Below are 23338 nucleotides of genomic sequence, written 5' to 3' on the forward strand. Positions count from 1 at the left end.
GAAGTTTCCGTTTGTACTCATATCTGTGAACTGATTATAATAAATATTCTTTGTATTAACACATTAATTAGTCTCTTTGTCTTTTGTTTAAAAAACTAGAACATCGCATGAGATTTTGACGATTTATAGTGATTTTATTTCCGTTAGACCTTTGCCTACATTGACGCTGATGCATTAAGGACGGCCCATAGACAGTATATAAGGCAGTGCCTCCCCTGTTCCAAGATTGGCGCTATTGGACGCATTCGATCCATAACTGCCGTAGTCAAGGCGACCATGTATACAAAACCTCATCACTTCCGGTATGTGGTACATTCCCTTTCCGTGAAGAATCTGTCATTTGTAAATTTGTTTCGGGACTGGTAAAAGTGTTTTGCATCTTGTTAATTTGTTTTCAAAATGTAAATTTGTTTTCTAAAATGTTATTTTGTTTTCCAAAATGTAAATTTGTTTTCTAAAATGTAAATTTGTTTTCGAAAATGTTATTTTGTTTTCGAAAATGTAAATTTGTTTTCTAAAATGTTATTTTGTTTTCCAAAATGTAAATTTGTTTTCGAAAATGTTATTTTGTTTTCCAAAATGTAAATTTGTTTTCCAAAATGTAAATTTGTTTTCTAAAATGTAAATTTGTTTTCTAAAATGTTATTTTGTTTTCCAAAATGTTATTTTGTTTTCCAAAATGTAAAAGTGTTTCATTCTTTGTAATGTTGCATTGCACTTCCCGCCACCGTAGAAATTATAATGCGGTCGGATTCTGTTTGTGTGTCTATAAGAGTCCTTTATTTCCCAGGGTTTCCTGCTAGCATTCAAGCTATATTAATCAGACCGAGGAAATGATGTCCAATGAGTTACATCCGGGTTCTACAGTAATTCTCATTTATGTATTGCCTTCTCATTCTATAATCCAATACACTGCCCTCCTTTTTAATGCTTCTGTGAGGGCAGGTAGGGGATCTGCAGGCTTTATCTCTTCATCATGCACACAACACCTCTCATTGAATTAATTACAGTGCATGGAGGTAGGAGCTTAAAGATAAGTAAGGGGAAAATACAAAGAAAAAAAAATGTCATTTCAGTTACAGGAAAAGGAAATCAGTTCTGCCTCAAACATCCAGGGTGGAACACTAGCGTCTCCCGTTCCCCCCCCTTTCTTCCTCCGTAGGAGCAAATCTCTGTCTGTGTTCCCAGCGGACCATCTGACAGAGCTGCTGTTTGTCCTTGGCCACCTTCTCCTTGAGAAAGTGCTGTATCAGACAGGCTGCTAACAGGGCCGTCACATAGCGTAGAGTACCAGTGGCGGCGGCTGCAGCAGCAGCAGCAGCAGCAGCAGCAGCAGCAGCAGCAGCAGCACAGGCCTCTCTCTGGGGGTATACAGTTACACTGCACTGCTTCTATCTCTTAATGTTCTGACATTTTCATTTCCCCCTGCTCTCCCAAGGAATAAAATGGATAAACTTTAGGAAAAAAAAAGGAACAGGATGGACTCCAATGCCGCCGTTGGTTCCAGTGGAATGGCACTGGATGATACCATTTCCACTACAGGCACAGGGGGGTGGGGTGGGAGAACAGGAGGGATATGAAGGAAGGTCAGTAAGCAGGAAGATGGAAAGGGAGGGAGCTGGAACTAAAATGCTCTGTTTTCCCTGGCAGGGGATGGCGTATTTGTGCAGCGTTGCTCAGCAAAAACAGAGTACTGTAGCAGCCAGGCAGCCTGCCAGTCATCCAGCCAGCTTATCAAGGCGAGAGCCCCACCTCCTCCCGCCATTCCCCTTCAGCTAGAAAGCCACGCCACTGTGCTTACACCTGGGCATGCAGATCAGCTGAGAGAAGGACGTCTCGCGGCTCTTAAATCACAAACCAAAAAATAGATCACTTTAGCTCTGAAAGTCCAACGCTGAACGTGACGACGAGACACACAGCATCCAAAAATGGCCTCCCAGCGTGCTGCGCGCGTATCCAGAGAACTTAAGGACCGAGACGTGATGCACAAAGAGGCACAAAGGCAGACCCATTCCACACACTCGAGCTCTCACACAGAAAGAGACAAAGAAACTAATCAAAAAAGCGCTAAGAAAAGACAATTCTAACTGAAGTTTGGAAAACTGGGTCTGATTTGAATGCTCTTGTTCGACAAGAGAGACGAAAATTCAGTGGAGGATGGGCTCAAAGGCAAGTAAAAACAGCCCTTGAGTCATTTTTTTTGCTCCTATAGTTTCTGGTGAAGTTGAGCATGCAAACAGCGGGAAACAATGCCTGGCACACAGTTAAACTGCTCGTTGATTCTTAGCTGCCTGCCTCCGTTCTATTTCCTTTTGTGCAGTCACAAAAAGGCAGGCAAAAATCGGTGCCCGTGCTTCGCCAGAGGCTGTGTATGACTCACAAAAAAATGAGAGCTATTCACCTGAATAAGACAAGGAGGGGACAGCAGACAACACAGTCTTCCTCGCATAAGGACAGACAGGGACTGAGGAAGAGACAGGCGGGGGCCATAAGCAGAGGGGCAAGTGCACCATAGCTCATAGATAGCACACCAGATGTTTTATTCATGGAAAGAAAGACCCAAGCAGCGAGAGTGACTCACTGAGACACACACACACACACACACACACACACAGAGTAGGGAGGTGACAGGGTTTAACCCACCTACGTTGACTGTCTTCTCATTCTCAAACAGAAATCACATTAAAAAATAAAGTCTGAAATGGCAGGGTTCCTTTCAAAAGGGATTTCAAGGGATGTTTTTGTTCTCTGAACTAGTCAGAGCATACAGTCACTCTCTCTCTCTCACAGCGCTGATACAGGAAGAGAGCCGCTCACCGCACAATACAGCGAGCCGTTGGCACTTCGGGCTACGCATTCCTGAGCACTCTGGTATACAAACCGACAAAAGGAATTCTCGTGCAGCCGTGCTGAGCCAGGCTATTGTCGAAAACACACAGACTCAGGTGCTGCGGCGCTCACGTTGGCTGCGTATATACACGAGGAGGACTGCCGAGGCTGTGCAGACCGGCCTACATATGGCAGGAGGCCCTGGTGCAACTTAAGCGGTGTGAAGAAAAAAAACGGACTAAATATGTGATGAGCTGAGCTGCAAGAGGATTTAGGCATACAAAAAACACATTTCACAAGACATGGAGCTGGAAAAATTAATCAATGAATCAATTAGCTGTCAACTACTAAGTCAAATCGCCAACTATTTTGATAACGGAGTAATCGGTTTGAGTCATTTTTAATGAAATAAATTCTCTGATGTCAGCTTGTTAAATGTGAATGTGTTCTAGTTTCTTCTCTCCTCCGTGACAGTAAGCTGAATATCTTTGAGCTGTGGACAAAGAGACATTTGAGGACATCGTCTTGGGCTTTGGGAAACGCTGATCCACATTTTTCACCATTTTCTGACATTTTAGAGACCAAACAACTAATCCATTAATTGAAAAAACAATCAGATTAATCAACAATGAAAATAATCGTTAGTTGCAGCCCTACAGAGGCATATGCAGACACACAAACATGCATTTCCAGTTACAAAAAAAAAAAAAAAGATGGCACTCTGCTCACTCGGGATAATTAGAGCGCACGCAGTGCCTGAGAGACAAAGCCTGGCATCATGAGAACAAGGCTCGCCTGATGAGGCCTCTCTATTTAAATCCCGAGCTGAGCTGAGAGTGTGTCTGTCGACGGAATCACTCCAGGAGACGTTGCTCGGGTTCAGAAGGAAAGAGACAGCCACGGCAGTGAAAAGAAGACGGAGAGACAGACAGGCAGACAGAAAACCGTAGATGAACCGAGTGGCAGGAAGGCTTCTTTGGGGAAGTGAAAAGGACAGAATAAGGGCTTTAGATTCAATCAGACATCCGTTCCTACTGTTAGTCATAGAGCACGGATCAAACTTCAGCGCTGAGCGAACACCTCCGATATTATATACAGGTGACTCACACTGTCCTGCTGTTCCACTTTGAAGTCAGTTTACCTCTGCAGAGCTTGGAAATGAGGGTTTGACTAAGTGAGTGGGTGAGCTGGGGGAGGGAACTGAGCGTATGAGTGTTCGAGGCAGACGGAGAAGGGTAGGGCTCTGGGATTAGAACTTTTCCCTCGCAGATCTGTAAGCACCTGGCGTTTTTTTTGTCGCTAAGAGGATTCAAAAGGGATACGGGGCTGTCCCCAACAATTGAAAGCAAGGTTTTAAGAGCTAATCTACGAATTCAAGGGCGAGTGAGGCTGATTCTCAGCTGATGGAGCATGTGGCGCTGCTCTCAACTAGATTGACGCGGCGGAATGCGGAAGTCAAAGAGGCAATCTTTTCAGCTTAGGCTACATCTCTTGTCCACACAAAAGTTTGAGCTCCAGCAGCAGAACTAATCTCTGTCCATATTAACGCAACACATATCACATGACCATTTACACACACTGGGTGCCGGTGTGAACAGGAAGCAGGTTGTCTGACGTTACTCTGCGGTTAAAAAATCTTGGATGCGGGTACCCGGATAGCTGAGTTGGTAGAGCGGGGGTCCACATATAGAGGTTTACTCCTCGACGCAGTGGTCCCGGGTTCGACTCCGACCCGTGGCCCTTTGCTGCATGTCATTCCTCCCTCTCTCTCTTCCCTTTCATTTCTTCAGCTGTCCTGTCAATAAAGGCCTAAAAATTATCTTTAAAAAAAATCATGGATGTAGAAGTTGAAAATACAGAAAAACTACTTTGGAGAAAGAACAACAGTGGTGAACAGTAAGAGCAGGGATTGATTAGCTTGGAGCGACGATGAGGTGGAACTGTTACTGAAAGGTATGTAAGCCTACCTAACCGATAAGACTGACTGACGTGTGTCTCCGTTTGGGCCCGTCCAGACTACAAAGCAAGTTTTCAAACCAAAACGGGGGGTAGCAGTGTTTGCAAATGTCTCCGTTTTAGAGGCTCGGAAACACCGCAGTAGTGTGGAGGCGAGGCGTAAACGTAGCAAAAGATATTCAGTTTATTAACCAAAATGTAGTAGCGTAGATGTAGCCTTCGAGGAGAGAAGAAACAGCCTACAGAAGGCTTTGACTGTGCTCCTCCACCCACAACAATGTATTGAGATCATTATCAAATGCAAGTACTTCGGATTGTTGTTTGGGGTTGTTTTTTTTTTCCAGGCGCGAAACATCACCACCAGTCTGCCGTTGCCCTCGTCTCGCCTCGGTATCTCCATCACCTCTGGATTGTAACGACAACCCTGGGTTGTGACGGGCTATTCTGGGGCACACAAAGGGTCATTCAGCGCTGCCAAAGGACGGCTTCATAGTACCCGCCCTGACAGTCACAGCCAACTGGGGGGTGGGGGGGGGGGGCATTCACATGCAATTGTTCACTATCAGCACATACCCAGAGCAAATACACACACAAAAGCACACTTTAACATCAATGCTCGGCAAATAGCACACACAGCCAAGCACGCACACACACACTGAAGATGATAAGGGGAAATCTGCTGCTGCAAGAGGACTGCAACCAAACCCTATAGAGCCAAAGTCACTCCAGCAGCACGAGTTAACACTGGTCTATTCCATACAAGCTCAATCTTGCCTTGAAGTCAGACACGCATTGATGTTAGGGACACCAAATTTTTTGTATTTTTTTTTTTGACAAACGCACAAAATCGGATGTTGTGGTTGCGTTTGCGTAACGCTCTGTCATTTTTTACACCGTGCGTCATAGCTGCGATAATCTTTGCTTGCCCAAGTCAGCAGAGAATGAAATGTACCAAAAGCATTAACTGTTCCAGATATTGTGCATTCCATTAATCCAGTGGGAGTCATATCAGCACATGCCTCAGTGTGATGCAACTCTCTGGGTAAACCAGTTCTGCGGTTTGTAGCCTGCGCCCTATTTCTGAATCAGCTCCAGAAAAAGATACAGCTGCTCAGCCTGGCTTTTTCCCACAAGAGAGTGAAATTAAAATAAAAAACCCTGATTGTTTGTAACAACAAGGGGAAATGAAATTATAAGACAAAACACAGAGAGTAAAGAGCTAAAAGTGGAAAAACCTCATTTGAAGCTAGGGCTGCACAATACGAGGAAAATATGCGATGTGCGATAACGTTGTTGAATATCGCGATAACGATATTACTTGCGGAGAGTGAAGTAAAGTGCTTTCGTTATCCTACTAAAATGCGACCAGTTGCTTGTTGAATTTAAAACAAATGAACGGAAATCATTTCTTTTACTTAGGGGTGCACCGATCTGATATTAAGATCGGATATCGGTCCCGATATTGACAAAATAGCTGGATCGGGGATCAGAGTTCCAATTTTGTAAGTTTTATCCCCCTCTGTCTCACGTGTGTCACATGCTGGAAGAGTTGAGTGTACAAATAAATAAGAATTCAATACATTACATATACTATGTTATTTAGTCTTAGTTAGGAAAGTCTGGTGCCTTTAGTCTCCTCCACGTGGTGGAAGGAAGGTATAAGGTGGAAGGCATACGGTGTATTATTCATTCAACAACGGTATCGGATCGGTATCGGGTATCGACAGATACACAAAGACCTGGCATCAGTATCGGGACTGAAAAAGTCGGATCGGTGCATCCCCACTTTTATTGAACAAACTGAATATTGAGTTGAATATAAAAAAGGCACTACTTAAAAAAAAGAATGACAGTTACATTATAAAGTGCAGTTTTCTGCTGCTATTTTCTTTGAACTAACACTAAAAATCTCTGAGTGTCTTTCGCGATGTGTCGCAGCCTTTCCCGATGCGTTTATCGCGCCAGTTGATATCGCCATGACTATTAATAAAAACAAATCTATATATTGTGCAGCCCTATTTGATGCCACAGCGTCCTGTAAAGAGAAGAGATGCTCAGATGAGAGGTGTGGGGGGCACAGCTGAAGAAATAAAAAAGCTCACAATCTGGCACTCTCGCAGGTACCTGACAAAACAAAACTGTTTACACAGCTGAAGTAGCCGGCTAATCCCAAAATGCTAGGAAAAAAAAAAAAGGAGGAACTGCGAAACAAGAGGGCCGCTCCGGTCAAATACACAAAGAGATGAGGAACAATGGCAGGAGAGGAGGTGGAGGAGAGGGAATAAACCATGCCTGACTAACAGCGAGCAGGTCTCGCAGGAGCTCTCCCGGCTCGTAAATTCAAGCTCAAGGTCCAGGGGAGTGCATCCAGTCAGCATGTCAGCACGGCCAATATGTAGCTCGGCTGTGTGTCCACGGGCTCATCAGCAGGGCCCACACTGCACACACCAGCAGCTTCACTGACAAACAACAGCAACAGCAGCTGTCCAGTCCTGACAAGCTTCAAACAGTGGAGAAACACACACACACACACACACACACACACACACACACACAGGGGAATGGAAACATGGAGCTGGCTTTATTTGTATCCTGGCTGAGAAAAAAAAAATGACATGCCGTGTTTCCCCTAGGTTTGTGGTAGGTAGGGCTGGGCGATATGAAGAAAATCAAATATCCCGATATTTTTGACCAAATACATCGCTGTCGATACCGCAACGATATTGTATCATATTATTGTACGAATAGTGTTGACTATTGGTACTTTCACAAAATATTTACTCAATTAGTTTTTTGATAAATAGAAAATGACATCACTTTACTGTAATGCCCAGGAAATCCAGGAAAACACAACACTTATGCCATATTACGATATCCAAAATCAAAGACGATATCTAGTCTCATATCACAATATCAATATAATATCGATATATTGCCCAGCTCTAGTGGTAGGACTGCACAATATATCAGATATTTTAATCGTCGTTGCAATATCAACCGAGAATGTAACATTTCAAAAATCAAAAAGGTCCAGTATGTAACGTGTTTAGTTGTTCATTATCAAAATCTGTGTTGCCCGTTCACCAACTTGAATACTTCATGAATATTGACCTCCACCATCAATTCCAAGTATTCCTTTTGGCTTGAAATTTTACATTTGCGTTTGCATGAGCTGGGGTAGACGCTCCATATTCATGCGCCATCTTGAAATACGTTAGCCGGTAAGGGACATACTGCTCCGCCTTTCGTGTTTTCGCTGTCACATGATAAACTCACAGGTGCTGCTAATGCTGCTAAAGAGTTATCGTAGCTTCCCGGAAACATGGAGGACCACACATATTCAAAATCCAAATTTCAGGAACAGGAGTCTTCTTCTTCGCCCAGAAAAAGAAAAAGGAGATTGAAAAGAGCAAGAGACCGGCTTTATGAAGCGTGAAGGCTACCGTAGCTGTAATACCTACTTTGATCTGCGTGGTGAGAGAGAGTTGATTGCGATATGTGATCTCAACGCTAGATGGGAGGAATTCCCACACATCGGACCTTCAAAGATTTTCATTTTCACTGTAAATGCATATTGGTTCCAAATATCAGTTTTCGGTTTTATTAACTACTAATAATCGGTATCAGTATCGGCCTTGAGAAACCAGTATCCGTCGATCCCTACAATAAACATATCCAAAGACACGGCGAGATTTTTTGTGTTAATTTAAAGATAATATCAGGAGAAAACTGCACTTTTTAAAATGTAACTGTATAAGGTTGTTTAATGTTAATGTTTTGTTTTGTAATGTTTTTTTCATTTAATGTTTTAATGTTTAATTGTATTTTAGCAGAATACTGAAAGCAGCAGAAAGGCCGAACTGAGTACACTTTAACATCTGTTTATGTATCGCAAGAAATATCGTTATCGCAATATTCAAGGTATTTTCCTCATATCGTGCAGCCCTAGTTTGTGGAAGACTTAGGCCGGCTACACACTGCCTGCGTGGTGTGAGCGTTGTGTGTCAGCTGCGTAGATTTTTCTGTCTTTCCCCACCAGAAACGTGTCTGACGCGGCGCTGCTGCTGCTAGCCTTGTCTGGACACATGTATGTTTCCCATTGATAAATGAAATATCATGTTAAACATACATATCTACTGATCTGATTACAGTAAAGACAACGTCGGCCGTATTGACGGCAAAATAGGCTACAGAATATTTCGTTCTGTATTGACAGGTGCGATATAAGAAAATCTAATTTTTTTTTTTTTACATTTATATCTGCATTTCTATCAAAACCTAGAGACTTTCAAACATCAACATGTCATTTATTAATATGTATTCGTGTCAAAATGACATATAAACATCTTTTCCTATTCTATTTTGCCTGGAAACACTTCCAACACGCTAGGCATCGGTCCTATTTCTAGTATGCACGTGTTTTTGAGACGGAGACGTGCGCTTCACGCAGGCAGTGTGTAAGCTCTAACCTGTTAACATGGGAGCCCAAATATAAACGGACACGCCACGCAGCTGACACACTCACGCCACGCAGCCAGTGTGTAGCCAGCCTTAGGTGCATGTATTTGGAGGCGTTTTAAAACGGACCTCCCTTAAGAAAATGGGACATTTTTCAGAACCATGTCTAAAAACTTGCTGAAGAAGTCCACTGGGGACCGACTACCATCATTAGATCTGAGAAAAGTCATGTAAGTTAGTTTTTATGCTTAGTTGGTGCCAAAAACGGCTTGGGTGCAGCGCCCAAGTCTTATAATGGTATAGAAAACCCTGACATGTTGACGTTTAACTTGATCCTTTGTGTATCTGTAATCTTTTAATTTAGTTAAACATATAGAGATGTAACCGGACATGAATCTTATAAATGAATAAAGTCATCTTGTTGGATTTGTTCTCTTCTTTCTCCAACTCAAAAGGTGTTCATATTTGTGTTTTCCCCTACAGATGTACTGTATATTCAGGTTTTTCTTTATTTCCACTTCAGTATTAGAAGTCTCAGGTTTCCTGTACACAGTGTGCATTTAAGGGCAAAGGAGGAAGGGGCAAAAAAATAAATAAAAGGGATATGAATAGCCATATTCTATCCATTCTATCGCGTTTTACTGCAAATAAAAAAACGCCATGTCAAACAAAGAAAAAAGCCTTGTCCTTGAGGACAGCCATTGATTAAACCACAGGAATCCTCAGCCACCATACATTTCTCAATTTAATCTGGGTGACTGATCGGGAAAATTCATTGATTTCATCCATTAATCATCTCAGGAGGAGTCTGTCCGCTATCGATCTGCGCGTCTGTGCGGTGAGGAGGGCTGACTGAGGAGGCAATCGTTGCAGAGGGGACAGCTCTTTGTAGAGAGAGGGCAGCAGCATAGATTCGGTTGGGGACATAATAACCATTATCCCCCCACACACACAATGCCAGCCAATACTGCCTCGAAATGGCCAAGGTTTTTGTCGCAAACACGAGAGAAAAAGAGAGAGAGAGAGAGAGAGAGAGAGAGAGAGAGAGAGAGAGAAACATTACCTCATAACCAGCCACTTTGCACAACAGTGGCTGGAGGAGATGTCTTGCTCAAATGTTTTGTCATGGTTACTTCGGCAGTGAGCTGAAACACTAGTGTTTACCCTGTGGGTGGGGGCTGTTTGCTCTGAGAATGGGTGCATTGTTATCCCATGACACACAGTCTGACACTGCAGGCTTCCTGCATGGCTCACCAGTTATTGTCCAGGACAATAACTGGTGAGCCAGCAGGAAAACAGAGCATTAGGTAAGTAAGGTGTGTGTGTGTGTGTGTGTGTGTGTGTGTGTGTGTGTGTGTGTGTGTGTGTGTGTGTGTGTGTGTGTGTGGAGGACCTGCATATCTGACAAATAGACTCACATAGAGCTGCAAAATGAATCGATTAGTTGTCAACTATTAAATTAAATCGGCAACTATTTTGATAATCCATTAATCGGTTTGAGTCATTTTTTTTATGAAAAAAAAAAAATTCTAACTTCTCTGATTCCAGCATGTTAAATGTGAATGCATTCTAGTGTCTTCTCTCCTCTGTGACAGTAAACTGAATAGCTTTGAGTTGGGGACAAAAACAAGACATTTGAGGACGTCCTCTTGGGCTTTGGGAAACACCGATCCACATGTCTCACCGTGTTCTGACATTTTAGAGACCAAACAACTAATCCATTAATCGAGAAAATATCTGACAAAATAAATCGACGATGAAAGTAATGGTTAGTTGCAGCCCCAGACTCATGTGCAGCAGGCTACTGTAATGGTTCAAATTGTAATGAGGACTGGGGGTCAACCTGTTGACAGGAGCAGCTGGAGATTGAATACCTAGGTAAAAGGATTTCCTCTTGTCTGTTCAGACAATATCACACACACACACACACACACACACACACACACACACGATGGATGCAACTGTGACACAGAGCAGGGAGGACCCACTTTGTGATCCATTGCAGAGGGCCAGTGTGTCCCCCAAAGGCCTGACAAAGCGCCTGCTGTCTTTCCTCTGATCTCTGCAGCAAACCCTGCTGTAATTCCTGTTACAGCAGCTTCCGGGGGGGGGGGGGGCGCACATTGTTCAAGTCAACCAACAAACTGCAGTCAGTGCTCAAAAGTGACCTGAAAGCAAGCTCATTAATATTTAACTATAGATCTGATAATATATCAGCCTTTAGGAACGCGTAAAAACCCTTCTAGCCTATAACAAAAGTATGGTGACAATCCTTTGATTAGGAACGGAAATCTATCAGTTTAAAGCCGCCTCTTGTGTGGGAATGTGTCGGGAGGAAGAAGTCAGAGCCCCAACAGAAATATACAGTTACATCCAGCGGCACAAAAACACAGCTTATAGCCACACATGCCTCATGTTAACAGAGGACAAATATAGGTACACAGGCCAGAAAGATCTGCTTTTTATGTGTTTTGATCCGAGTCAGACTAGCCTTGGCACGGAACAAATCCCAAAGGCACGTCAGATCACATACCTCAATATAGCCGGCCAGCGCTGGAACCACAATGCCCAAAATAAGGACAGATATGGCCGGGACGGAACCCATCTTCCAGGATCTCCGGTTCTGCTACTGGGAACAACTTATATCCTGGGAGCTCTGCGGTGGGAAGCTGACGTCCGTCCGGGGGAGAATAAAGAGCTAAATCGAGTATGCCCTGGGAGTGATGTGAGAATGTAGCCAGGAGAGCGGGACGCGTCCGGGCTCCGCTTGTTTTGTTTACGCGGGCTAGACAGAGAAGGTCGGTGGCAGACTGGGAGTCTGAGTGTCGGGCTCTCTGGTGGAAATGTGGACTGTGTGGCGCGGCTGCTCTCTCTGTTGCCTCCTCCCTCCCTCCCTCCCTCCCTCTCTCTCTCACTCACTCACTCTTTTCCTCTGGCACACCCGATCCACAGAGCAAGAGCGCAGTGCGCCACCGGGCGGCCGGCTACAGAAACAACCATTACTACACAATTACTCTGGACATACTACCTGCTCGTTGACTCCACAAACACTAGCCTATGACACACAGTAGCCTACTATGGCGTTATATATGTGTCACATTCCTGAGCGAGTAATTGTATGTTTTGAGCGCAGAGAACTATATTTTGCAAGCACATTACATTACATTTTGAACAGAAATTAACACTCGCAAAAAATAATTTAGTTTGAGTAAACAAAAACCTATTTCGGGCACAATAAATGTATTTGCATGTCTTTCTCTGCATGTCTTAATCTAATTGGAGAAGAACAGCCAATCAGAATTATCCTTTTGATTCTGCGATTGGTTGGTTTTGTGGCACACTTGTAACGCTGTGAAAATCTGAGCCAGCGTGTCTAGAGTTGAGCGCGCAGAGAGAAGAGGTTGAGAGCGAGGGAGACAGGACCGGAGCGCAGCAGCTTTTACCTGAGATGGCAAAAGTACTCACTTCCCGTACTTAAGTAGAAGTACAGATACTTGTGTTAAAAAATACTCTGGTAAAAGTAGAAGTACTGATTTAACTTCTTTACTTAAGTAAAAGTAACAAAGTACAGGCTTTGAAATGTACTTAAAGTATAAAAGTAAAAGTAGCCTTGCGAATGACAACCACTTTTTATGCAAAGCTATCTGGACCACACACGTTACAAGATATGAGATGTGAGTAGCAAGATATGAATTCAATGATCCAGTTTCTCTTTTTTAATCGTCCCCTTAACATTTAAAGGAATCGACATGCATGTGTGTGTGCTCAAATATAGAAAGAAAATAAAGGATACAATATGAATTACTAAACATAGATTAATTAAGAAGTTCCCCATACTTTTAGAGTTACACAGCACATTGGCCAGGAGTCATACTTGATGCCTCCTAGCCTATCTCAAACATCTCTCTCAGATAAGGCCAGGGATGATTGGGAATGTCTTGCTGCTTGTCTGCCTAATCTCTGGGATCTCTGTTTTCTTCATTTTCAATCATGTCGCCGTCCATACTACTAGTGCTAACGTTACCACCATCATGCTGCAATTATTTGCCGCAAATGAATGCAGAATGCGGCCGAATCTGTCGAGTCGTCTTGTAGTGGTGCGTTACATGCAACGTAGCCTACAGTATATTCCCATCCAATTAGATTGAATTCGGTATTGATCACGTGAAAAATAATAACGGTAACTCCAGTGAAATTATTTGAAACTTGCTAGTGAGGACTAGATTAGGACCGTATTTAAAGCTGATGCTGGTTTCAAACTTCACGGACAACTTCTCTCTTTTGATGCTTGGGAATGACGTTGCGTGTAGCAACGTGAAACCTAGCTAACAGGTGAAGAACACAAACAACTAAATCACTAGCTAACCTACTTTAACTGTGCAGGAACTATAGACTAATACAACAACAGGCTTAAATGAACTGACAACAGAAGTTATACGACTTACAGTTCTCAAGGACGCACACACACCATCTCAACTGATTATCCTCCGGACGCAAAATTACGAATCCCACTATGGCCACGCCAAGACCCGCCCTACGAAGCAGCTTGATTGGTTAGGGTTAGGCATTTCACCTCGAGTGGTTAAGGTTAGGGTTAGGGGATTGGTCAGGGGATAGGACCTGTACGTGTAAGCATGGACGCCTGGCCAATTGTAGTGTGTGAATGCTATTGAAGGGCGGGTCTTGGCGTGGCCATAGTGGGATTCGTAATATCGCCCTCCGGACAGCAGTCTCTCTTTCTTTTTTTCTCACTTTTTTTTCTGTGTGGCGCACGCGCCCGCTCGCGGTGTGAGGCGCGTGTCCGCGCTATTCTCCGACATTAGACCTCTTGTACAAAACTAAAGTAACGAGCCAATTTTTAAAATGTAAGGAGTAGAAAGTACCGATATTCGTGTTAAAATGTAAGGAGTAAAAGTAAAAAGTCGCCACAAAAAGAAATAGTAAAGTAAAGTAGAAATATCCGAAAAATCTACTTAAGTAGGCTACAGTAACGAAGTATTTGTACTTCGTTACTTCCCATCTCTGGCTTTTACCTGCGAGAAGAGAAAGACATGCAAATACGTTTATTGTGCCCGAAATAGGTTTTTGTTTACTCAAACTAAATTATTTTTTGCGAGTGTTAATTTCTGTTCAAAATGTAATGTAATGTGCTTGCAAAATATAGTTCTCTGCGCTCAAAACATACAATTACTCGCTCAGGAATGTGACACATATATAACACCATAGATTGCCAGGTTGAGGGTTATAGGTTGCCAGGTTGAGGTGACAAACGGGTTGAAAATTGTATATGGTGTGTGGATTGTGTGAATAAGATGCGTTTCATACAAGATCTGGCAACTGGTCAACATTAGACAAACATGTTGGTCCGATTATTTATAAAGGAGTTTGGCCATGCACATTACGGGAGTTTCCCGGGAGAAATAACAAACCTGGAGGGGTCCGGGAGATAGGGCTAAAAAAACGGGAGAAACCCGGTAAAAACGGGAGTGTTGGCAGCTATGTTATACACATATGTGGCTCTTCCTTCCATTCTTTATTCATGCTGGTGATATTTTAAGTGTCAGGTTTTATTTGTCACATACTCAATACATCTTTACATTGTGAAGTGAAATGCTTTTTTTTTTGCCCCCTCCGGTACTGTGCTTGACATAAATAACAATAAAATATCAGATACCAAAAATGCAATAGCCTATAACCTATGACAAAAGATAAAGTAGAAACAAAACATGAAGATAAGATAAGATTATATAGGAAAGTCTAAGATAATATAAAGTGAGATTACAGATAAGATAAGCCTTTAATTGATCCCCGGTGGGGAAATGTGGGTAAACTAAACAACTGATGAAGGTGTTTGGATGAACACTGAAATATCTTGTATTTTGTATTTTTTAATCGTGTTTTTAAATTAAAGCTTTGTTGAAACTACAATTGCCTGGATGCATAAATCCATAGACATAAGAAAAAAATAAAAAATAGAAACTATTGGAAAGCAATTAGACTCAAAATGACAATGTTAGCAGTATACAAACAGTAGTCAAATCCAGAGAGCTGGGTGACCCAGTGGTGTGGTAAGGAGCAGCAAACAGCAACTATAACAGAGCAGAGCAGAACGTGTCTAGTGTAGTAAATATCATATAATAAGGTAAAGGTACTTTTATTGTCACATACGCATAAATGTAGAAATTCATTCTCTGCATTTAACCCATCCCTCAAGGGAGCAGTGGGCAGCAATTTACAGCACCGGGGGGACCAACTCCAGATCTGAGCCAGTGCCTTGATCAATGGCACTGACTGGAGAACCTAGTACATGTTTTATTATGGTGGGGGAAACCGGAGCACCTGGAGGAAACATGGGGAGAACATACAAACTCCACACAGAAAGGCCCCGGAACGACCTGGAATCGAACCTTCTTGCTGCATATAATGTTACATGTAAGCTGTAGTTGGACTACTACCAGTGGTGGAATGTAACTAAGTACATTTACTCCAGTACGGTACTGAAGTCCAAATGTTGAGGTACTTGTACTTTACTTGAGTCTTTTCTTTTCATGCCACAATTTCTACTTTTACTCCACTACATTTCAGAGAGAAATATCCACTACATTCATCTGTTACAGCTTTAGTTACTAGTTACTTTACACATTAAGATTTCTGCACACAAAACACATGTAGTTATAAAATCTGATGTTTTATTATAAATCAAACTAGTCAACAATATAAGGGCCTACAAGTCCAGCTGAAATGATTAGACCATTAAACACACAACTGGTTGGATCCTTTCCACTTTCTACAATGGGAGGATTTATCTGCATCGTGTTTTACTTTGAATACTTGAAATACATTTTCCTGATTATACTTACATACTTTTACTTAAGTTACATTTTCAATGCAGGACTTCCACGTGTAACAGACTATTTTAACATTGTGGTATTAGTACTTTTACTGTAGTAAAGGATCTGAATACTTCTTCCACCATTGGCTACTACATACTTTGCAGCAAAGAAAGTAACTAGGCTATATGTAATCAAGTAGCAGACTTAAGTACAAGGTACTTGTACTTTACATAAATATTTCCATTTGAAGCTACTAATTCAGGAGCAAATATTCATGTGTAATTATTAATATACCTTTTAGGACTCTTCCATTTATCTGACAGCTGTATTTAGTTTACGGAGTAAGATTTTACAAACAAAAGATACAATCACCTTAAACTATGACTCAACTAATGAATATTGATTGTTTTGATTGCTTGTTTAATCTATAAAATAAAAAGTCAGTGAAAGAGAGTCCAAGGTGGCATTTTCCAACAACAACAAAAAAAAATGATTCTGGCCGTTATTACGTTATGAGGAGAAAGATGAATAAAGACTGAGCAAATGATCCAATCAGAGGGAGAAGATTGTCTTTGTTTTGAAGATAATGCAATGGCCAATATTTCATTTTCTTTGTTCAATTGGTTGTAATTGGGAAATCACACACACACACACACACACACACACACACACACACACACACACACACACACACACACACACACACACACACACACACACACACACACACACACACACACCTTCAGCCTTCAGTGATTTGATTATGTTGTCTCCAACTCATTTCTTTCTTCCTAAATTGTCAGTTATTTCTCTCTGATGGCTTATTAAAAAAAGCATCATGGAAATTTGATCTTAGCTTCAAGCAGGGCACTCAGAGTGGTTATTAATGTTGGAAAACATCACCCAGTAGACGTGTTTCAACAAGCTGAATTTGCACATGTTACTGTAAGTCTGATCTCGGGACGTGTCAGTTTGATCCCAAGATCCCTCAGTAAAAAAACAGAGCAGAGAACTAGTTCTCTGTTTTAGCTGCCCAGGTAACAGAGGTCCAGTGAGAATATAGGCCAAACTCTACTTATGGAAGTGTTACTTATCCTTTTTCTTTGGCTATAGGAAATATTTACTTCATTACTTAACATTTACTTTATTAATTTGAAGGTATCCAACACCACTTTACACTGAATTGATCCTAAACAAATGTAATGTATAATGTAATGAGTGCATTATTAGTGCAATGGTGTCCACATTGTATTGGTGTATTATAGAAACTTCCCATAGTCATGTAGTAGTCTTAGAGGATTTTTCTGAATTCCTAAATTAATTTTCTTTTAATTTTTATTTTACCGGAAGTAAAATTATACTATTGTGTCTAACTTGACGCTAGTAAAGTGTAGCTAATTCTAGTTACTCACAGTAAATTGTAATCTCCAACTGTGACAAATAGAGAATAAAATAACGACAATTTCCACACTTCTTGAGATTGGTCTCATTTAAATTTTTTAAATTTTTGTTATTTCACTGTATTTTGAAAATCCGGTTGGTGTCTTGAAAATACCAACCGGAAATGGAATTATGCTATCATGGTCTCAGCGATGTCTGAATAAAAATAAATAATAAATAATCAGTATTAAGATACACGATTACTCCAAGGCCGTGTGTGCTAGCTTTTGCGTCAGTTTGGCAACTGTATTTTCAAAGTATTCACCGAAAGTATACTGTCATGTCTGCATTGACGCTAACTTGATGAATTTAATGGTGCACTTCCTCTTAGTGACCACCAGAGGGCAGTAAACACAGGTGATTTAGATTTCGGTTAACCGTCGTCTCCTGTCATCGCCACCTTTTTGTTTTTACAGAAAAAAATGACTTTAAGATATAGAAAGAAACATGTTTAAAGCATAAGTACCGCGAGCCTAAAATAGCAATGCTAACTTAAGTAGAATAATATATAACAGTAGATCAAGTAGAATTATTGAACAACAGCTTACATCGGCGACTTTGGTGTTTCATTTTTCTGATTGGCTCTACTAAAATTGATCATTAAGTTTATGATGACCACGATTAATAAACACCTTAGCGGTAACATCGCTAACCTCTTTAATATATTAAATCCCGACGACTATATAGGCTTTTTGTTGAAGATAATTTTTTAAATGATCCTAAATTGCGTAATTGAGTAAATAAACACCAATCAGAAGCCACGCTCCTGCGTGTTGCTAGGCAGATTATGTTAATATATGCAATGCAGCCGTCTCTGCAGCTACCATTCTGAGGTAAGAACAACTTGTACGCTTTCCACTAAATGTAAGAAAACTAGGATTTGCTTCACGGCTACTTATGTAGCTCGACTGCTCGGTAGTCTTTCTGTTAATATACATTAAATGTGCGGGGTGTTTCGGCGCATTTGTACCGGTAGAAAATGTATGTTTTTTCTTTGGGTCTCTTCGAATGTGGTTGTTGTTGTTAGTCCCACCCAAAATGGAGCCCGTTCTTCCTTGTTAACTAGACCCGAAGGGCTGGGCTCAACTAGAATGGGGGGACGGGTGGGTCTATCCAAATAATTCGGCCTTTTATCGCTTTAAAACCACTTGTGTTACAAATCTTAGAATGCTGTCCGCTTCCTGCTGCCTGACAAGTTATGTTTAGCTCCAAGGTCGGCCTTACATTGGGACTATATGGCCGTAATGCTAATGTTGCGGTACAGTAAATGCCCGGGTTTCTATAGCGCTGTTTTTTGTGGTATGGTCCAGTTGGGACTGAGAACCTGCGGGGTTAAAATAGGGGGGAATTGGATTTATGATTGATTATACCAACTAGATTTCTGAATGAGTTTACAGAGTCGCGATTTTTCACGGTGGCTTTTGTGCCGACATGCGGTTGTATTTAGACGCCGTTTCCCGGGCGGCCTCGTGAGCAAACGTTAACCGCGTTTCCCCTTGTACCCCCGGCTGAGAGTCTGGTCCTGTGTGACAGCTCTGAACACGAAGTGACACGCTGCTTTTATTTTGGCTTGCATGTCCTGTGAGCCGATTACAGCTGTGTCTGGAGACCCAACAATTTGTGTTGCAGATTGCACGTGGGGGTTGAATTCAGTCAGTGCACCTTTGCTCAGAGATGGCTGCTGCAGTGCCTCAGTGTTGCAGTCAAACAGCTGTTCAGCGTCGAGTGCTTAGTATGACTTTGATAACAGTAGAGGCTCCATCATCCATTCATGTGATTTAATTCAAAACCATATGCACATTTTTACAGTAACTCCACATTTTCTTTTAAATCTCATAATGCTGTGCCAGGATTTCTGAGATGATACCTGACCTGGCAGTCTTAAATGCATATTAAAACTGAGCCATCCTTATTTTACTTTGTATCAGTTATTATGCTCTTATTTTTACCCCCAATCACCCCCAATCCTCTTGTCTTGTGTTTGTATTACAGCTGCCTCAAGAGCAAAGTGATAGGTGACGTGGTGGTTGGCAACAGACCTGGCACTGTGCTTCCATGGAGACCAAACCGGTACCATCCGCTGTGTGGAGTCAGACATCTAACAATGATTCAGGCAACGGCACACAGGTCTGAACTGTCCACGAAGTGCTATATTAGAGTCATAAGCAACAGAGAAGGATGCAGTACATTTGCATACATCTGAGGACATTTTAAACCTCTCAAAATTTGTCTTTCGAACACACTCGCCAGATACTCCCTTCTGTAAACTGACTCTAGTTGCTGCTAAACCTCAAACTTTCACTATCTACTTTTATAGTTATAGCTAACAATATAGTGGGATTTTCCAAGTAGTGGTTCTGTACTCTTTTAAAGTGCTCATATTATGGTTTTGGGCTTTTCCCCTTTCCTTTATTGTGTTCTATATCTTTTTTGTGCACGTTATAGGTTTAAAAAGTGAAAAAGCCCAAAGTCCACCCCAAAGGGACTGACTATCTCCAACAGAAAACACTGTTCACAAACTGCTCCAAACAGCTCTGTTGTAGTCCAGCCTTTACTTCAGAGACAAACGTCACTTTGTAACACACGTTATAATGCTCACCTAGCTGCTAGCGTAGCACGCCCTCATACTCTGCTTCTGACTGGCTAGTAGTCCTTACCTAGCTACTGTGCATGTGCGACTCCCAACAAAGATGGACCAGAAGTGAGATGTCTCACTCTGTAGCTAAAACAGAGCTCAACACACAGGGTGAAAAGAGGAGCTGCAGCAATGAGCAGTACAACAAAAATATGGGGTTTTCTGAAAATTAAACCACATAAACCTATTCTGGTACAATCACTAAATACAATCATGAACCTGAAAATGAGCATAATATGGGCACTTTAAAAGGACTTGGGGAGGACAGAAATGCATAATCATTTCATTCACACATTCTGTGTTAATGTAGGATTCATGGGGCGGGCGAGTCCCAGTCAGAGAGTGTGATGATGATGATGATGATGATGCTGCAGGTAGCTCAAAGCATGTTTATCTTGTGAACATTTGTTGCAGGTGCATTTTGAAGGCGGCACAGTGGCCCAGATAGTGTACAGTGGCGATCAGGCGGAGCGAGGACAGCAGCAGGTGGTTTACACAGCAGACGGGAACTCCTATACCTCTGTAGAGTCTGCAGAGCACACGCTGGTTTACATCCATCCTGCAGACGGCACTCAGGTAAGAAGGGATCTTATTTAGAGCAGTGATACTTTTAGCTGATATTTTAAGAACTTACATGGCACAAGAACAACATACATTGATGGGAAGAGGAAGAACCATAGTGTTGTGTTGACCCTGGCTTTTATGCTAAGGTCATCTCTTGGCCCGGTTTGTAATATTTGATAAAAACCCTTTTGAAGAGTTTAAAACCCTTTTCAAGAGTTTAATATCTTTTCACTTTCTTTCTTCGAATGTCCAAAGTGCACATGAATTAGTATGTACAATTCATAGCATGCACTTAGCCCTGCAAGATTTGCTCACAGCTCTGTGTTAAACCGTTTCTTTCAGACTGTATTTGCTGATCAGCCACAAGTGGCTTACATTCAGCAGGATGGTACAACGCAACAGGTAAGTTTACCATGTAGGCTACTGTCCTGTCATTACCTACAGTAGCGGTGTACCACCTGTTTTTTTGTTTTTTTTTTATATATATTTTTGTGTTACCTTAAAGCAATGTAATCTCATTCGTAGGTCACGGTTTTGCTGCCCAGTGGACAGAACATGAATGCTGCCAATCTGCATGTTCTCAGTAATGTAGCAGAGACTCCCCAGGCTATCCTGGAGACAGTCTCCCAGGTGAGGACACGTTGTTTGTGTTGTTTACCTTACCAAACAAGTGAATAGCATTTGTCTGTTCTCATTTTAACAGCCAGTCAGAGCAAAAACATTGTTTCGTTATTCCCTCAGGTAAGTGGACTCTGTGCAGTTCATATGTAACTTACATTGAGATATTTGTAGTGCAGATACAGTATAACGGTATGTAGGGTTGCAACGGCGTGAGATTGTCACGGTACGATAACCGTCTCAGAATATATCAGTTTCACGGCAGTCCGTATTACACAATTGTTATCATTAGTATCAGTTACAATGACCCTTAATGGAATGAAAACAGAAAAAGTTTTTTGGTTGTATTATAATTGAAACTTCAATTATTTATTTTTTTAATTGAAGTATGTGTAAAAAGTCTCCCTTTTGAAAATAAACAAAGTAAATTTTTCAGTATGGTAGATAAGCAAATGTAAACCGCATGATAACCATACATTTTCATATCATGCCATGAAACTGGTATATTGTTGCAACCCTCATGGCATGTGATCTATGATACACAAAAATAATCTTCAGAAATATCACAGGTGAGCATTCTGAGATTTTGATTTTATTATTAGTCGCTCAGAAACAAGAGTTGCACACATTTATTTTCCCTTCATATACATTTTTATTGCATTGTTACATGTGAACAAGCCTGAAGATGAGAACTTTTGAGTGTTTCTATCACTTCAAGATAAACTGAGCACTCTTAAACCTGTGCAACGATCAAACACACACACAGGAGCAGCTGTCCGTGTCCAATTCGCTCCCCTCCTCCATGGCTGACATGGCGGACCCCCCCAGCAGTCCCCTCGGGGCCACGGACTCCACAGACGATTCTGACGAAGATGAGGATGACGACTCTGAGATGGATGACTGGGAACCTCGTCAGCCTGAGTCCTTCAACCCTCACAGCCTCTGTGAGTAGGGATGCTAATTTAGACTGATCGCTGACCCTTGTTAACCGATCAACCAAACTGTTAACCCTTGTGTCGTCTTCACCGTCGTCCATGAACTTGTCATTCCAGGTCAAAATTATGCTTTTGCGCTTTTTTAAACGTATTTTCCCTCTTTTCAACGCTTTAATAAAAAAAAAAAAACTAATAAAATGACATTCTACCTAATTTTTGAGTTTAATAAAAGCAGATATTATGAATTATTTTGACTAATAGAATAGTTTAGATCAGAGGATGTTGAGTGAATCACAGACACATTTGTACACAGTCATACATGTTTGTCTTGATAAGCAATTTGTGTTCTAATTTGCTTTCAAGTCAAGTCACAAATCTGCCAAATTCAAAATCCATGACAGCACAGGGGAAAGGACTGCAGCTCATTAAAACCACAGATGTCATGTCCTGTGGCTGTGGACACATATTGAGTTGAACAACAAAAATGAACAATTAGACCTCATTCATCTTATCCACAGTATCTTTGGTGGTGATTTGTGTCTCATTGATCTCTCTTAGGGTGTGAGGAGTGTAATATTGCCAACCCGTCTGTGTGTCTGAAGCACGGACCTCTGCACCCCATCCCCAACCGGCCCGTCATGTCCAAGGCCCGGGCCAGTCTGCCTCTGGTCCTCTACATCGATCGCTTCCTGGGCGGGGTGTTCTCCAAGAGACGCATCCCAAAGCGCACACAGTTTGGTCCTGTGGAGGGACCCCTGGTTCCTCAGAATGAATTGCAGGACCACTACATTCATCTCAAAGTAAATCGGCCATTTGATTCCTATTGGGTTTTAGATTAGATTAGATAATACTTTATTTATCCCACAATGGGGAAATTCACTTATTACAGCAGCAGTTTTTCCACAATAAAAACAAACCAACAAACAACCGAACAAACAAACAGGCAAACAACAGACAATGAGCAAAAAAAAACACTGAATGAATGTAAAGTGGCATTATATAAAAAGTATTTAAGTAAAGTGAGGTGGCCATAGTGCAAAAAAAATACTGTAATGTAATTTTGTGTTAAC

The 23338-nt window shown here is 41.7% G+C and overlaps 2 protein-coding genes across 6 annotated transcripts in view; one reads left to right on the top strand and one right to left on the bottom strand.

The window, feature by feature from the left end:
• Positions 1–12112, bottom strand: part of aplp2 (amyloid beta (A4) precursor-like protein 2) — a 109350-nt gene extending 97238 nt beyond the window's left edge. For 3 of the 5 annotated variants that reach the window (XM_039787675.1, XM_039787656.1, XM_039787647.1), the window contains exon 1: positions 11777–12111. In XM_039787675.1, coding sequence (XP_039643609.1) covers positions 11777–11848 — 72 coding nt within the window. In that variant the 5' untranslated portion in view covers positions 11849–12111. Of the gene's footprint in view, positions 1–11776 lie in introns of all 5 variants that reach the window. The other 2 variants (XM_039787683.1, XM_039787665.1) reach the window with 1 other exon arrangement.
• Positions 12113–18625: 6513 nt separating this feature from the next.
• Positions 18626–23338, top strand: part of prdm10 (PR domain containing 10) — a 35820-nt gene continuing 31107 nt past the window's right edge. The window contains exons 1-6 of the mRNA XM_039789527.1: positions 18626–19643; positions 20566–20727; positions 21058–21117; positions 21241–21345; positions 22100–22277; positions 22827–23068. Of these exons, the coding sequence (XP_039645461.1) occupies positions 19572–19643; positions 20566–20727; positions 21058–21117; positions 21241–21345; positions 22100–22277; positions 22827–23068 (819 nt within the window). The 5' untranslated portion in view covers positions 18626–19571. The remainder of the gene's footprint in view (positions 19644–20565; positions 20728–21057; positions 21118–21240; positions 21346–22099; positions 22278–22826; positions 23069–23338) is intronic.

This window comes from Perca fluviatilis, chromosome 2 (genome assembly GCF_010015445.1).
Source record: "Perca fluviatilis chromosome 2, GENO_Pfluv_1.0, whole genome shotgun sequence".
In the NCBI taxonomy this organism is placed as follows: Eukaryota; Metazoa; Chordata; class Actinopteri; order Perciformes; family Percidae; genus Perca; species Perca fluviatilis.